General features: G+C 51.9%; 2 protein-coding genes across 2 annotated transcripts in view; both read right to left on the bottom strand.

Annotated features, from left to right (window-relative positions):
* Positions 1–107: 107 nt before the first annotated feature.
* On the bottom strand, positions 108–8,351 carry ANKRD2 (ankyrin repeat domain 2). Its single transcript, XM_037138846.2, has 9 exons — positions 8,231–8,351; positions 4,977–5,081; positions 4,511–4,666; positions 4,306–4,413; positions 2,731–2,829; positions 2,289–2,387; positions 1,381–1,479; positions 1,176–1,274; positions 108–335 (listed from the first exon to the last, which is right to left on the bottom strand). Exons 1-9 carry the CDS (start codon positions 8,315–8,317, stop codon positions 186–188), a joined length of 1,002 nt encoding a protein of 333 aa, XP_036994741.2. The 5' UTR covers positions 8,318–8,351; the 3' UTR covers positions 108–185.
* Positions 8,352–9,892: 1,541 nt separating this feature from the next.
* UBTD1 (ubiquitin domain containing 1) overlaps positions 9,893–14,750 on the bottom strand; it is a 55,430-nt gene continuing 50,572 nt past the window's right edge. Inside the window, exon 3 of the mRNA XM_037138948.2 lies at positions 9,893–10,988. Coding sequence (XP_036994843.1) covers positions 10,603–10,988 — 386 coding nt within the window. The 3' untranslated portion in view covers positions 9,893–10,602. The remainder of the gene's footprint in view (positions 10,989–14,750) is intronic.

Genomic DNA, 14,750 nt, shown 5'->3' with positions numbered 1-14,750 from the left:
CACAGCAGGGCTGGCTCAAGCGGCCAGAAAGCTCCCAGTCCCCTCCTCCCCAGCTCATTCCTGCATTCCTCACTATTTCAGACTCAAAAAGAAATAAATATCACACATAGCAAAATGACTTTTTTATTTCAGTAGGTTGTGGGTGCTCCTGGGTCTTCCCCAGAAAAATGGGGCCATTCAAGTGTTTACTGGGCTGGCACAGGCTGGGGGCTCTCCCGCCCACTCTCAGCAGCACCCTCCAGCCCGTTCTGCTCTGACCCCAGCTCAGGGTGCACCAGAGCATTGCGGGTGTCAGCTTGCCACAGCTGCACCAGGTCCGTGGGAGTCTTTCCTGCCTGGGGGAACCAAGAGGAGATCAGGTCACTGCTCAGAAGGCTGTACCAGAAGGTGCCCTCATCCATACCAGCAGGTCCCTACAGGGAGCAATTGGCAATGTCTGAGGACCTTTTGGTTATCACAACTGGGGAGTGGAAGTGGGGGTAGGTGGTGGACGGGTACTACTGGCATCTTGAGTAGAGTCCAGGTACACTGCTTAGACATCCCTCAATGCACAGGACAGACCCCACCACAAAGAATTAATTATCCAGCCCCAAATGCCAATAATGTCAAGGTGGAGAAGTTCTCATTTACACCCTCCCCATAGCTTCCTGACTTGCCCATATTTCCTCAGTCTTTCTTGATTTATGGGGAACCGCCCACCCCCCACCATTCTCCCCTCTTTTCATGATTACTCTGCATCCCAAAGAAGAGCTTGGACTAGGGGATATGGGGTCCTAAGAGAACTCAGGGACACCAGGAACAAACACTGTGTGCCAAGAATGGTCACACCCACTAGGTGCTTAGGTTCCTTCCAGCTCTCTCCCTCCATGATTTTGGCCTCCCTGGGGCTGGACGTCAGGACCCCTTTGGTCTATCTGGGGGCCTCTGGGAAGTTCCCTAACTGCCCTCCAGGCAGTTTCTCTGCACTTGCTCTCTGGACATAGACAAGCATAGAGAGGATTGAAAAGCTGGGTGGGCCTGAAAACCCCAGGGTCCCCGAGCGACTCTCCGCTGTGAAAGTGCTCCAAGGGCGGGCAGGCTGGGCCCTGCTCAGCTCTGTTTCCTCTGAGTGCCCAGCACAGGGCCTGGGAGTGCCATGCACACTGATGGCTGAGTCAGGAAAGGAACGAACTTACCAGGTTCTTGGCCATCATGTCGGCCCCATGCAGGAGCAGCAGCTTGATGATTTTGTAGCGGTTGAGCCTCACAGCATCATGCAGCGCACTGTCCCCTTCCTAGAGCCAGCGAGACACTCAGCGTGGCCCACATGGGCACATGGGAGCCCTCGGGCTGCCTGAACCCCTATGGTGGGGATGGGCGAGCAACAACTCGGACACTCACTCTGTCTTTGGCATTGATGTCCAGGCCCAGGGACAGAAAGTACTCCACGATCTCCACGTGCCCCGTTCGAACAGCCACATGCAGGGGGGTGCTCAGCAGCTGGGTAGGGAGGAAGCAGGAAATGCTGGCTAAAGGGGCCTGGACTGTGTGCCTTTGGGAGGCGGGCTGTCTTGATTCTAGAGTTATCCATTCCCCATGTCCTAGTTCCAAGTCCTGATTCCTGAAGGGACAAGGAATACTACCATTCTCACCATCCTATCCAATGGCCTAGTTCTGAAGCATTACATGCTGCCTCCTCTGGGAAGCCTTCCATGATTCCCCTCTCACCCAGTTATGAGCAACTGCTCACTATCTGCCCTGTTTTAATAATTAGAATAGATATCATTTATTGAAAGATGACTATGTGATGGGCATGCTAAAAGCTTATAAAACATTAGCCTTATGTTGAATAAATAATTAATTTGCATACTTTTTTTCACCTAATCTACACAAGAACTCTGCAAGACATTTTACAGATGAGCAACGGAGGCTCAGAGGCTGTCACTTCTCAAGGTCACATACAAAGGAATAAATAAATAAAAGATGGATGAATGAATAAATAAGCGAATGGATGGATAAATGGGTAGACAGATAGAAGGATGATAAAGAACTGCATGGATGAACAAATCCTGCATCTCTGTGGTGGCCCCAAAGCCCCCAAGATAGTGAATCTCTTCTTCTCCCCCCTCGGCTGCTCTTCCTGCTCCCGTCCCCAGATGATGGTTTCCGAGGGCCTGCAGTGGATGGAAATGATCCAGCAACCAGGCTCATTCACTGCCTTCCTGCCTTTCCTGGCTTTTCTGCCCTCTGCCCCCCCCCCCCCCCCCCCGCCTGCAGCTACTCCAATATCTGTAAGCATATTGCCCCACCTTGTCCCTCATGTTGGAGTCTGCCCCTCGGCTTTGCAGGAGTTTCACCACCTCCAAGTGGCCCCCACGGCAGGCCCAGTGCAAGGCTGTGCAGTCCAGCTAGAAGGGAAGGATGGGACCCAGTTGCAGAGCTTCAGGGAAAGTGCCCTGGGGGAAAGGACCCCATCCAAAAGGGGAGGGAGGTATCTAGGAGAAGGGTACAGGGAAGGGATGGGGCACTTCAGTGCCTGGACAATGGATCAGGCAGAACATAAAAACCCTTGGGGCCCATCTAGTCCAAGCTGGATTCCCAGAGGAGAAGATGGGGCCTGCCCAAGGTCATCCAATGCACTAGAGGTGGGGCCTGGCTCCTGAGGCAGCCTGTCGCTGTCTCAGGCTGTCACATAGAGAGGGAGTCTAGACCCACCTCCGCCTGCCATACAATACCTGCCCTCTTGCTCACCCGATCCTGAAAGTCCACAGTGGCTCCACTCTCCAGAAGCTTCTCCAGGATTTCCATGTGGCCCTCCAGGGAAGCTCTGTGCAGTGCAGTCCTTCGGAACTGTTTCCATAGCGATTGTCAAGGCCTGACCTTTGGCCCCAGGCCTGAGCTCATCTCCCTCAGCCTGAGGCTGAGGCCGAGGCTGTACCCCAGCTTGATTCTGAACCCCGCACTGGGTCTCCACCTCTTCTGTGTTCTACCAGCTCCTCATGCGCTAACCAGGCCACCCTTGGATCCCTTCTCTGCCCTGGAGACTCCGACCTTCTCACTGCCTCCAAGTACATCAAGCCAGGTTTTTGCACAGGCTGCTCCCCGTGTCCCAGGATGCCCATCTGGCCCTCACTCCCTTGAGTGCTTGATGAATTCTTGCTGTTCCTTCAAGATGCAGCTCAAGTGCTATCAACTTCTTGAAACCTCTAGGCAAGAGCCAACCCAGGCGCCCAGACAACCCTTCAGCGTGAGAGAGTGTTTGAGGGCAGGCTGCATCTTACTTGACCCTTTCCCGAGTGCCTAGCCAGGGCCCAGATGAGCAGGTACACCCAGATTACTGATTCAAGAAAAGAGTGAACTTCCTCCCTTCCCAACGACTTTCTGCTTTGGTCTCATGAAACATCAGGCTCCCTACTACTTTTAACCCTTGTTTTTTTATTCCTTGTACTCGGTACCTCACAGTGCTCAGAGGGCGGAGATGCTTAGATAGAACAAGAATATTAAGACTCTGGAGTTTGAAAAATTGAAAGGATATGTAATCTAAATCTACAATAATGCAGGCTGCAGGAGGTGCCGGTTAATTTGCTCAACCCCAGTTTACGAGTGCGGGAGAGCACCCTGCACAGTGAGAAAGAGGCTGTTTCAAGGAAATGACAAGAAAAAATAGGGTGGGTGATGGAAACATTTTTAAAATAGTCCTGATATTTTGCACAATATTATAAATGTAATCTAATCAAGACTGCTGAATTGTACACTTAAAACGGCTAAAATGGCATAGTCCATGTTATATATATTTTATCGTAACAAAATTTAAAAAATGTTAAAGGACTATGATATACATACAACACAAAACTGTTATGTCCTAGCATGTGCTTTACAGTTTTTTTCATTCATTCAACACTTATCAAAGCACTATTATGCCCTTTGCTCTCCATAATACGCCCTGAGGGAGGCAGGCGTTTTACAAAGGAGGAAACTGAGGAGAAGAGAGGTGATGGGCCAAAGGAGAGCTCACATGACTAGGGAGTGCAGGAGATGGAATGCAAGCCCCAAACTCCTGGTCTTGGGCTCTTTTTATTTGATTCCATTCCTCTTTCTTTCCTAAAAAAAAATCACGTGACCCTTGGTACTCTGGATGGGGTTCACGTTGAAAGGGTTTAAGGATTTAGACAAATTCCTGCGCAGGAAAGAGGAATTCCAAATCTGAGGACGCCCCTCCCAAAGGACACTCAACACCTGTTCTCAGGCAGGTGCACAGGTGGGCGGGGTGGGGGGCAACTCTGAAGGGGAGGCCAGCATGCATGAAGGGGTGGGTGAGAACATCACCTGATCACAGGTGTCCGGGGAACCCCCCTCATCCAGGAACTTCTCAATGACCTTCATTTTCCCTTCCACCGCTGCTTTCAGGAATGTCTCCTCCTCCACAGGGCCAGTCTGGAGGGCATAAGTGCCATCATGGAGGGTCACTGCGTGGGGATCCAGGCCCTCCAGGGCTCCCCTGCCCACACGGGTGTCCTCCCAGGAGGCTTACTATCTCCTCAGGCTCTGGAGGCGGCTCCTGGGCAGCCAGGGCTGCTCGCTTCTTCTGCTTCCGTTTCTTCCGCAGCTCGATGAGGTTCTGGATCCCACCCACGTCGATGATTTCCCGCCGAAGGTCTAGGGATGTCTTGCGCACACGCTCTTGGCCCTGCGTGGGCATGGCCCATCAACCCCCATGGCGGGGACATGGGGCCCGCTGAGCTAAGCTTGGAGGGGGAGGATGGGAGACTTTCTAGAGAGAAAGAATCTAAGTCTAGCTCTCCTTCCCAGGACTAGGAGATGCAGATGAGACCTAGATGCAGGTGGCTCAGGTCAGGGTGGGGGTTAGCGTATGCGCTGCACTGCTAATGTGCTTCCAGGTGCTGAGCTGCTGCTGCTGCTGCTGCTGCTGCGAGGACCACACTCAGCGGAGCAAGGCCACAGCTGCCTGAGCACCGGCGTTGGATTCTCCCACTTACCTTAACCTTTTGTAAGGCCAGGCTGGGAGCTGCCCCGTGGTGCTTCTCGTCCTCCAGCACCAGCATGTCCATGGGCAACTTCTGCTGGGCCTCTTGCCGGAGTTTCTGAGAAGCCAAGGAGAGCGTGCTCCAGGGTCTGTCTGCAGGGCCTGGGGAGGCAGGTGGCCTCTCCCTAACCACTCCAAGGACCTCCTCCTGTGTGGCCTCAGAGCCCTTCCTCTGCCCCACTCCTCACTGGTCCTGGAGGGCCCCTGGCCAGACCAGGGCTCCTGGAGAGACCCCCCAAAGGGGGCAAGTTTCAGTTCTCCACCTCAACCCCCAGCCCAACTCCAGCTCAAACACCTGCCCACTGATGTCCCTGCCTCCCCAACAAACAAAATTAAATGCTACTGGAATGAGTTTGCATGAAATTACATATATTAACTTTTTGAAGCACCAAGATTATTTTAAAAACTTTTTTGGCCTTAAAAACTTACTTTGCTGAAATAATTGTGATAAGAGATGATACTTTTTAAAACAGCTTACTTGGCAATATAAAAATTTGCAAATCAATGTCCGCTGCCAATTTTTCCCCCCAGATTTCCCCAATCTGTGAAATCCTAACATGTAAAAAACCGTTGCTCTTGGGGAACCTAAGAGATGGGTGCCCAAAGTGCCCGGCTTCCAGCCTGAGGTGGACTCTTCTACCCTATTCTCACTGTAAAACTACAGGTAGAACTCCTTCAACTCTCCTCTCCAGGGGCGGCTCCGACTTGCCTGGACTACTTCCTCCTCTGTCTTCTAAAGGAAACCACCCTTTGTGGAGAGGTGGTGCCCCATCTCTGAGGTCCCAGTGCGCTCAGAGCATTCGCAAGGTTGGAGGGCGCTTATCAAGAGGGCGGCTGGGAGGCATGGCCGCCCTTACAGAGCTCTCAGCTGCCTTCTCAGCATTTCCCACTGAGCTCCGGGGTTACACTCTTCAAGGGCTGTTTTGAGGGATGATTTCCCAGGTCTTTATTTGGGCGGTCCTGTTGTCCACTGGCTTCTCCCCTCCATGTCGGGCTTATACGGTTTGAAGTCTCCCCAGTGCTGGCCTCTCCTGAAACACTGCATCTTCTCCAGGGACAAGAGGTGACCTAGGGCTGCAGCCACTACTGCATGCGGGACCCTGGCTGGGCTCCTCATGGAGCAGTGAAAGGGTGGGGGAAGAGAATCATCTTGGTAATCTGGGACAGGGCCTCACACATGGTAGGTGCTCAGTCAAGGTTTGGAGAATAAATGAATGGGTGAATGGATGGTTGCAGGTGGGCCCAGCATCTCTGCCCACCCCAAAGTCCCCAGGGATGACCTGACCTGATAAATACTTCTCAACAGAGTCTCATTCCCTGGGCCAGTCTCCAGGATCATCCTTCCCCTCCCACCCCGAGAAGAAGGCACAGGCTGGACAGAGGCTTTCCTCTGAGGACCACGCTGGGCTCGGGGCTGATGGGAACAACTGGGGACTCTAATGCCCATCATGTCTTACTCAGACTCTATGGTCCCAGCTTCATATTTGTCTTTGTGGGCTGGCATACAGTAGGTGCTCAGTACATGCTTATTGCATTGGGTGCTAGCTGGTGAAACACAACAAAACTTCCACTTTACTTGATAGATGGTGTACAGATTGAATGGAAGAATGCCTGTACGATACCTTGCATAGTGCCTGGACCCAGGATAGACTCAACAGGACGGCTGGCTCTGTGGCACCCAGAGTCCTGAGAGCCCTGCTGCTATATTTGTTGTATGAATGAATGGATGAGGACTGCTCCGTCCCCTTGCTAAAGGTCTCTGTGTCCAGCACTCCAAAAATGTCACAGTGGCATGATTCACCTGCCCAGCACTGATGCACATGCCCTGGGGAGTGGGAAGTGGCATTCCTGCACACACAGGATGCCCAGGCCAGGGTTCAGCAGGCTCGGTCCAAGCTCTTTCCCTGCAGGCCTGCCGTCCCTCCCCGAGTCATCTCTTCCCCCACTGCAATCTGGCTGCTTCCCTCTTCCTCACCCCATTCACCCCTCTTCTCTTTGTTGCATGGAGTCTACCTCAAAGCTGACTTATCTTCTCCCTCCCTTCCTGTTAGGGCCAGTCTTCCCCCCCCCAACAAGTCCTTCTCAGGGCTATCAAAGCTGCCTTCCTAAAACAGGTCAGATGGCACCACCCTCCCTCCTTCAACATTTAGTGGCTCCCACTGCCCACAGAATAAGCATCTTTCCCATGGCCCTCTCTGGTTTTCGTCCTGTCTCCCTTCCCAGCCTCGGCCCCTACTACCAGACTTCCTCCTGACAGTCATGCTGCCCTGCACCCAAACTCTAACACCTGTCTTTCCCCCAGCCTGTCCCCCATACCCTCCCTCGTCCTAATCTCCACCCACCACTCTCAAAGGCCCAGCTCCAATGCCACCCTGTCCATAGAGACGTGCTTGAGAGCCACTGCCGGAAGGACTCACCCACCCTTGGTGCTCCCTCACTTCTGATTAACACCTCCATTTCACCATTCCCTCACTCTGCTTTGTTTCTCAGGTGACCGTGCACCTGGAAGGTGCTGGCTAAACTGCATGCTGGCTGGTAAAAAGGAGGCAGGGGCTGGCTTACTGGTCCTGCCGTTCCTCCCAGCACTGGACCCTTGGCAGAGCAGACTCTAGGTCAAGTATGAGTTAAAATAAAATGAGGAGTAGGACAAGCTCGCACGCTCCTCTCCCATCTCTTTATTCCAGAGAAAATGCAATTGCTCAGAGCCCCATGCTCCAAAGGCCTCCCCAAGTGCGGCTGCCGTCCTGGGGAGACAATGCTTCCTTCCCCAGCATCCGGCCCGCCCTCCCTCCCTCCCTCCCTCTGCTCCCAGTCTTTATTCTTCTTCAGTGACCCAACACTGAGTTTCTCCTGTCCCCTTCTCCCACGCAGAAACCGGGGGATCGCAGGGACCCACATTCCCAGGCAGCTCCCTAGCTGCCTTACTGTGCGGCCTGTCATGTCTCAAGGCCCAGGCGGGTGAGCAGGGTCTCGGAGGAGCCCAGCATAGCTCACCCACCCTACTATTCTTCCATTCTTGGGGCTGATGCCTTAGCTTCCCACTGCCAGCAACCCTCTGCTCCACCAGGAGCACCCTATGGCTGGAATGGAGCCCCAAGGACATTTGTTCTTCCCACCACAGGTGTGGCAGCCAGTCTCTTCCTTCCCTTGACAAGCGGAGCTGGATTCCCTCGGAAACACCTCAGGCACCCACACCCTTGCCCATACCTCATTCTCCTCTTCCTGTGCCAGCCGCTGCTCAATAAGTGCTGTGGCCCTCTGCACCGCCTCGGAGCCCGCCATGGTGCCGTCCATAGCCCGATTCTGCTGGCCAAAGAGCCACAGGGGCTTTATAGACCAGGGCACCCACCCCCGCCCTGCTGGGCGCCTTTGCCATGAGCTCACTGGCTCAATTCTCCACCTGCCTCCCCCACCTGTCACCTTCACCCTGGGCAGCCCCAGGGAGCAGGAGGAGGCAAGGACAGTTGCCCCCCACAACCTCTGGCCTATTGGAGCCAAAGGGCACAGCACCCTGAGAGCAGGGGCTAACAAGGAGCCTGCCCAGCCCGTCTTGATTGCTTGGGCCCAGCTGGTCCTTAGCCAGGACAGCTGGGCTGCACAAAGGACCCGCTGGTTGCCCCTAGCGCTGCTGGCAGTGCCACCTGCTGGACGCCCAGAAACTATACCCAGCCAGTGCTTGTAAGGGGGCCTGAGAGCCAAATGTGGGCACCCAAGACAGTTCTATGTCCCCAGGCTGTCCTGTGAACAGGCCCTGCTGGCTCTGAGAAGGGGCAGACTGTTTTATCCGGGCCAGAGTGCCGGGTGGTTGGTGGGGGCAAGGGCGGCTGCCTCTCTGTGCCCCAGCTCACGCGGGCATTTGCCTCCCTGGGATTCCACGATGCCCCCTAGAAAAGCATCCCTGCGTTTGGCTCTATATCCTTCAGTCCCTGACAAAAAGCCAGCCACCTGTCTGTCTCAGGGGGCCTCTGCAGGAGCTGCACGGTCTTGCTTCAAGAGAGGCCTCAGGAAACTGGTGGAAGAGCCAGAGTGCAGCGCCAAGCCCAGAGGACGACACCAGCTCCGATGACCGTCCTTTTCTCCTGTTTCCCTGCCAAGCCGCCCTGACTGGGGACCAGCCGTGCTCACTGAGAAAGAAAAATAATCCCAACTGGAGAAGCAGACATGAACTTGCTCAGCCCCACACCTAGAACTGTGGGAGCCAGCCCTGGGTTGCCATGACCAGTGTTTAACCTGCCCGTGAATCACAGCCACCAGAGCCCTACAGTTCTGCAACACTCACGTGGCCTGCCCTTGGCTAAACCACCTTATCTAAGATTTCCCTCTCTGCGTACATGCACATTTTTCCCCGAGGACACCCAGGAACCACTCCTTTTTTTCTCTGAGTAAGCCATCATGCTCTAAATTTTTCAGAGATTTGGCTTTAACAACACCAAGTTCGCAGGGTCTCCGGGATGTGCGCACACATCTCAGTCCTGGGGGCTGGCTCAAGGGCTGCAGCCGGAAGCCAGCACCCTCCTGTTGCAGACATGGCCCAGCAGGTAACTAACGTGACCTTTCTGAGATGCTGCCTTCTTCACATCTGTCAGTCCACTTAATCCTCCCAGCAACTGAGAGGGAGGAGGAGGCAAGGCAGAAGGTATCGCATCCACTTCACAAACAAGCAAAGTGGGTTCAGAGGTTAAGTGGCTTTTCCCGAGGACCCACGAGAACACACAGCCCAGGCACTCGCAGTGCCAGGCTTGCCCCACTGTACTCTCGCTGCACCCGGAGCAGCTGGCGGAGCGTGCACCCACCTGCTCCCACACCAGAATGGGTTCCCGGGGCTCCAGAGAACTGCAGCGGAGCCTAAAGGCAAAGCCAGACGAGAGATGGAGCAAAAGGCTTTATTGATAAATATGCGGATATGTCTGTATACAGGGACCTGCTGTGGGGCCATGACTGGCTGCAGACCCCCCACCACTGGGACTACAGCCAGGGGATGGCCCTGTGCAGACCCCTGGCACAGCAGCCCAGCTGTCCAGCCACTCGCCTCATCTCTGCCAATTGTGCTGGGGGCAGGAGAGACAGAAGCTGGCCTCCGGCACCCTGCCTTTGGGGCTCACAAGCGGTCCCCTCCCCTCTAGGGGACTGGCACTGTGCCAAGGGCAGACTCAGGAGGTGAGGGCAGGGGAGGGAGACAGCAGCTGCTTCAGACCCTGAGCAGAAAACCGGAGTGAGCACAGCTGGCAGCACCAGACAGATCTGGGCCTCAGGGACCTCCAGGCTGGCCCTCACGGCTCAAACCTGCTGTGGGTGAGAGGCAGGGTGAAGGCCCCAGTTTTCCTTTTCTCTGACAAGGTTGGCAAGGCCTGTGTGGCAGCACTGCTTCCTGGGTGCTGGGCACAGTGGCGCACGGTGTCCCTGGGAGGCACGGTCCTTTGGTGGCTCGCCCAGCAGCCGTATGGCGGGGAGGTGCCCCTGAAGAAAATATCAGCACTCAAAGGCAGCAGAAGGGTGGGGGGCCTGGTGCTCCAGCCTGGGGGCCTCTCAGCCTTGCAGAGGCCCTCCCTGGTCTCTCTTCCCAGGGGTCTGTGGGCTCCTCAGTCCTGGGGCGGTGGGGGCTGGTTGATGATGACTTGGATGACAAAATCTTTCTGGATCTTGGTCTCCTGGAGCCGTGTGCGGTCTGTGAGCAGCTTCCCAGAGAAGAACCATCGCTGCCAGGATGGTTCAATGCCCTCCTGGGCGTGCAGCTGCCTCTTGAGCTGCCCCACCGTGTCGGGCAGGCTGGCGCTGAGCCTCACGTCCTTGCCTGTGGAGAGGCGCACCTTCAGCGGGAACTCCCGGCGCACGGTGGGCGTGGGCTCTGGGGGCTCCACGCTCTCCTCCTCGGTGTGCTCCAGCAGCAGGTTCACGGGCGGTGACAGGCAGTAGATGGGCAGCTGGTAGCGATTGCCCAGCTCATCGTAGCATTCACAGAGGGTGCCTGTGGGAAAGACAGGGCCATCCGAGTCTGCTTGGGGCTGACTTTTGTCCCCTTAAAATCCCTACATCAAAGCCCTAACCCCCGATGGCACTGTATTTGGAGACAGGGGCCTATCTATATGAGAGTAATTAAAGTGAAAAGAGATCTTTCAGGTGGGACCCTGATCCAACAGAATTAGTGTCCTGATGAGGGACTCCAGACAGTTACAGAATAGTCGTAAGGATGTAAAGTGCAGCATGGGGATAGTGAATAATACTGTAGTAACTTTGTATGGTGTCATAGGGGTACTGCATTTATTGGGGTGATCACATCCTAAGTTAATATAAATGTCTAATCGTGAGTCTGTACACCCGCAACTAATACAATGTTGTATGTCAATTGTAAACCCACACCGTTATAGTCAATTAATATTTGGCAGAAGAGGCAAACACATACAATGGGCTAAAGACAGTTTATTCAATAAATGGCATTGGGAAAATTGGATAGATATGCAGAAAAATGGAACTAGACCATCTTCTTACACCACACACAAGAATGAATTCAAAATGGATCAAAGACTTAAAAGTTAGACTTGAAACCATAAAAATCCTAGAAGAAAACAGGCAGCAAAATCCTGGACATTTTTGTATCATATATATCTCCCTAGGCAAGGAAACACAAGAAAAAAATAAACAAATAGGACTACATCAAACTAAAACATTTCTGCATATCAAAGGAAATCATTGAGAAAAAAAAGACAATCACAGAGTGAGAGAACATAGTTGCCGATACACCTGATAAGGGGTTAATATCCAAAATTTATAAAGTCCTTAAAAACCTCAACACCAAAAAAAACAAACATCCCAATTAAAAAATGGGCAAAGGTCCTGAGCAGACACTTCTCTGTGGAGGACAGACATACAGATAGCCAATAGACACTGAAAAGATGCTCAATGTCAATAATTATCAGAGAAATGCGAATTAAAACCACACTGAGATATCACCTCACACCTGTCAGAATGGCTATCATCAATAAATTAGGAGACAACAAGTGCTGGCGAGGATGTGGAGAAAGGGGAACCCTTTTGCCTTGTCAGTGGGAATGCAGACTGGTGCAGCCACTGTGGGAAGCAGGGTGGAGATCCCTCAAAAATGAAAAATGGCCCTGGCTGGTATGGTATAGCGGACTAAGTGCCAACCTGTGAACCAAAGGGTCGCCGGTTCGATGCCCAGTCAGGGCACATGCCTGGGTTGTGGGCCAGGTCCACAGTGGGGGGCACATGAGAGGCAACCACAAGTTGATGTTTCTCCCTCTCTTTCTTACCCCCTTCCCTCTCTCTAAAAATAATTAATAAATAAAATCTTAAAAAAAAATAAAAAATGGACCTGCCTTTCAACCTAGGAATCCCGCTTTTGGGAATGTATCTGAAGGAACCCAAAACACTAATTCGAAAGAACATAATAAATAGCCCTATGTTCACTGCAGCATTATTTACAATAATATATGGAAGCAGCCCAAGTTTCCACCAAAAGATGAGTGGTTAAAACAACTATGGGGGACTTCTGCCAAGATGGAGGCGTAGGTGGAAGCACTGTGCCTCCTCCCACAACCAAGTTTAAAAAACAACAAAGTTTTAGCAACAAAAACACAACCAAACCACAGAAAATTGAACTATACGGAAGTTGGACAACAACAAACCCTTCAGCCAAACCGGTAAGAGGGGCAGAGCCAGTGGCAGAGCGGGGTTGGGCAGGAAAAATCCACCAGACCCACCTGGGCAAGCAACCCAGGCACACCGGCAGCCATGGGCGGAGCCTAGGTGTGGAGTAGCAGGCAGACCCACTGAAGGCGCAAGGCGGTGGACTCACTGAGGGCTGACCATGGTCACACATTCTCGAGCAGATAAACCAGTGAAGGAGCTAGTGGTGAGACAGATGGTGCAGGCCCCAGTGGCGGGAAGCAGCAGAGGGGACTGCCATTGTCCCTCTCTGACCCGCTCCCACATACAGCGTCACAAAGCAGCGACCTGGGTGGCCCCACCCTAGTGAACACCTAAGGCTCTGCTCCTCATACCTAACAGGCACGAACAGCTCAAAACATGGCTCAAGAACAACTCAGAGTCCCAGAGCCAATAAATCTAAGTGATGAAGAAATAGCCAAACTTTCAGATGCACAGTTCAAAACACTGGTGATCAGGATGCTCACAGAACTGGTTGGTTTTAGTCACAAATTAGAGGAACATATGAAGGCTAAACTAATTGAAATGAATGGAAATGCACAGGAAACCAATAGTAATGGAAAGGAAACTGAGACTCAGATCAGAGGAGTGGACCAGAAAGAGGAAAAAATGATCAAATAGAAAAGGATGAAGAAACAAGAATTCAAAAAAATGAGGAGAGGCTTAGGAACCTTCAAGACCTCTTTAAACGTTCCAACATCCGAATTATAGGGGTACCAGAAGGGGAAGAGGAACAGCCACCAGTGGAAAACTTATTTGAACAAATAATAAAGGAGAATTTCCCCAGTCTGGCAAAGGAAATAGACTTCCAGGAAATCCAGGAAGCTCAGAGAGTCCCAAAGAAGTTGGACCCAAGAAGGAACACACCAAGGCACATCATAATTACATTAGCCAAGATTAAAATCAAGGAGAGAATCCTAGAAGCAGCAAGAGATAAGGGGATAGTCACCTACAAAGAAGTTCCCATCAGACTGTCAGAAGATTTCTCAAAAGAGACCTTACAGGCAAGAAGGGGCTGGAAAGAAGTATTCCAAGTCATGAAAACCAAAGACCTACAACCAAGATTGCTCTATCCAGCAAAGCTTTCATTTAGAATGGAAGGACAGATAAAGTGCTTCTCAGATAAGATCAAATTCAAGGAGTTCATCATCACCAAGCCCTTATTATATGAAATGTTAAAGGGACTTACCTAAGAAAAAGAAGATAAAAAAGATGAACGGTGAAAGGACAGCAAACTCACAGTTATTAAGAACCACATCTAAAACAAAAGCAAACTAAGGGACAGCTAGATCAGGAGCAGAACCATAGAAATGAAGATCACATGGAGGGTTAGCAACAGGGGAGTGGGAGAAGGAGAAGGGGGGAGAAGGTACAGAAAATAAGTAGCATAGATGGTAGATAGAAAATAGATAGGGGGGGGTAAGAATAGTAGGGGAAATACAGAATCTAAAGAACTTGAGATACGTGGTCATAAACTAAAGGGGGAAATGGTGGGGGAGGGGTGTGCAAGGTGGAGGGGAACGGAGGGGGGAATAGAACAACTGTAATGGCATAATCAATAAAATATATTTTTAAAAAGTAAAATAAAATAAAACAACTATGGGACATTTGCACAATGGACTACTACCTGGCCATAAAAAAAAGAAAATTTTACTCTTTGCAACAGTATAGATGGACCTGGAGAACATGATGCTAAATGAAACAAACCAGTCAGGGGAAGACAAATACCATATGATTTCACTCATTATGTAAATCTAATGAACTGAACATGAACCAGCAAGGAAAATGGGGACAGACTCACAGATGGAGAGTAGATGACAGTGAGGTGGGGGAGGTTAGGGGCTGAGCAAAAGGAAAAAGAACTCGTGGACATGGACCGCAGTGTGTGGTTGCTGGGGGAGGGGGGCATAACGGGGCTAAAAGGTAATGTAAAAGAGTTTAAAAATTAAAAAATAAATACATAAAAATTTTTTAAAAAGTCACCACAGTGCTCACTCTCTTTCTACATGGCAAGCAGGTGGCCGTCTGCGAGCCAGGCAGGGCT

This window comes from Artibeus jamaicensis, unplaced genomic scaffold (genome assembly GCF_021234435.1).
Source record: "Artibeus jamaicensis isolate MK-2021 breed Jamaican fruit bat unplaced genomic scaffold, CSHL_Jam_final contig_252, whole genome shotgun sequence".
NCBI classification, from domain to species: domain Eukaryota; kingdom Metazoa; phylum Chordata; class Mammalia; order Chiroptera; family Phyllostomidae; genus Artibeus; species Artibeus jamaicensis.
Note: the sequence above shows the minus strand (reverse complement) of the source record. Positions and strands in the feature narration are given on the sequence as shown.

What these genes read in the sequence shown, in the direction of transcription:
- ANKRD2 (XM_037138846.2), bottom strand. Translation starts at nt 8,317, where the DNA reads ATGGACGGCACCATGGCGGGCTCCGAGGCGGTGCAGAGGGCCACAGCA. An exon ending in ACTCCAACATGAGGGACAAG is followed by an intron (nt 1,480 to 2,288) that starts GTGGGGCAATAT and finishes CTCCCTACCCAG; the next exon opens with CTGCTGAGCACCCCCCTGCA. An exon ending in ACATGATGGCCAAGAACCTG is followed by an intron (nt 336 to 1,175) that starts GTAAGTTCGTTC and finishes TGGTTCCCCCAG; the next exon opens with GCAGGAAAGACTCCCACGGA.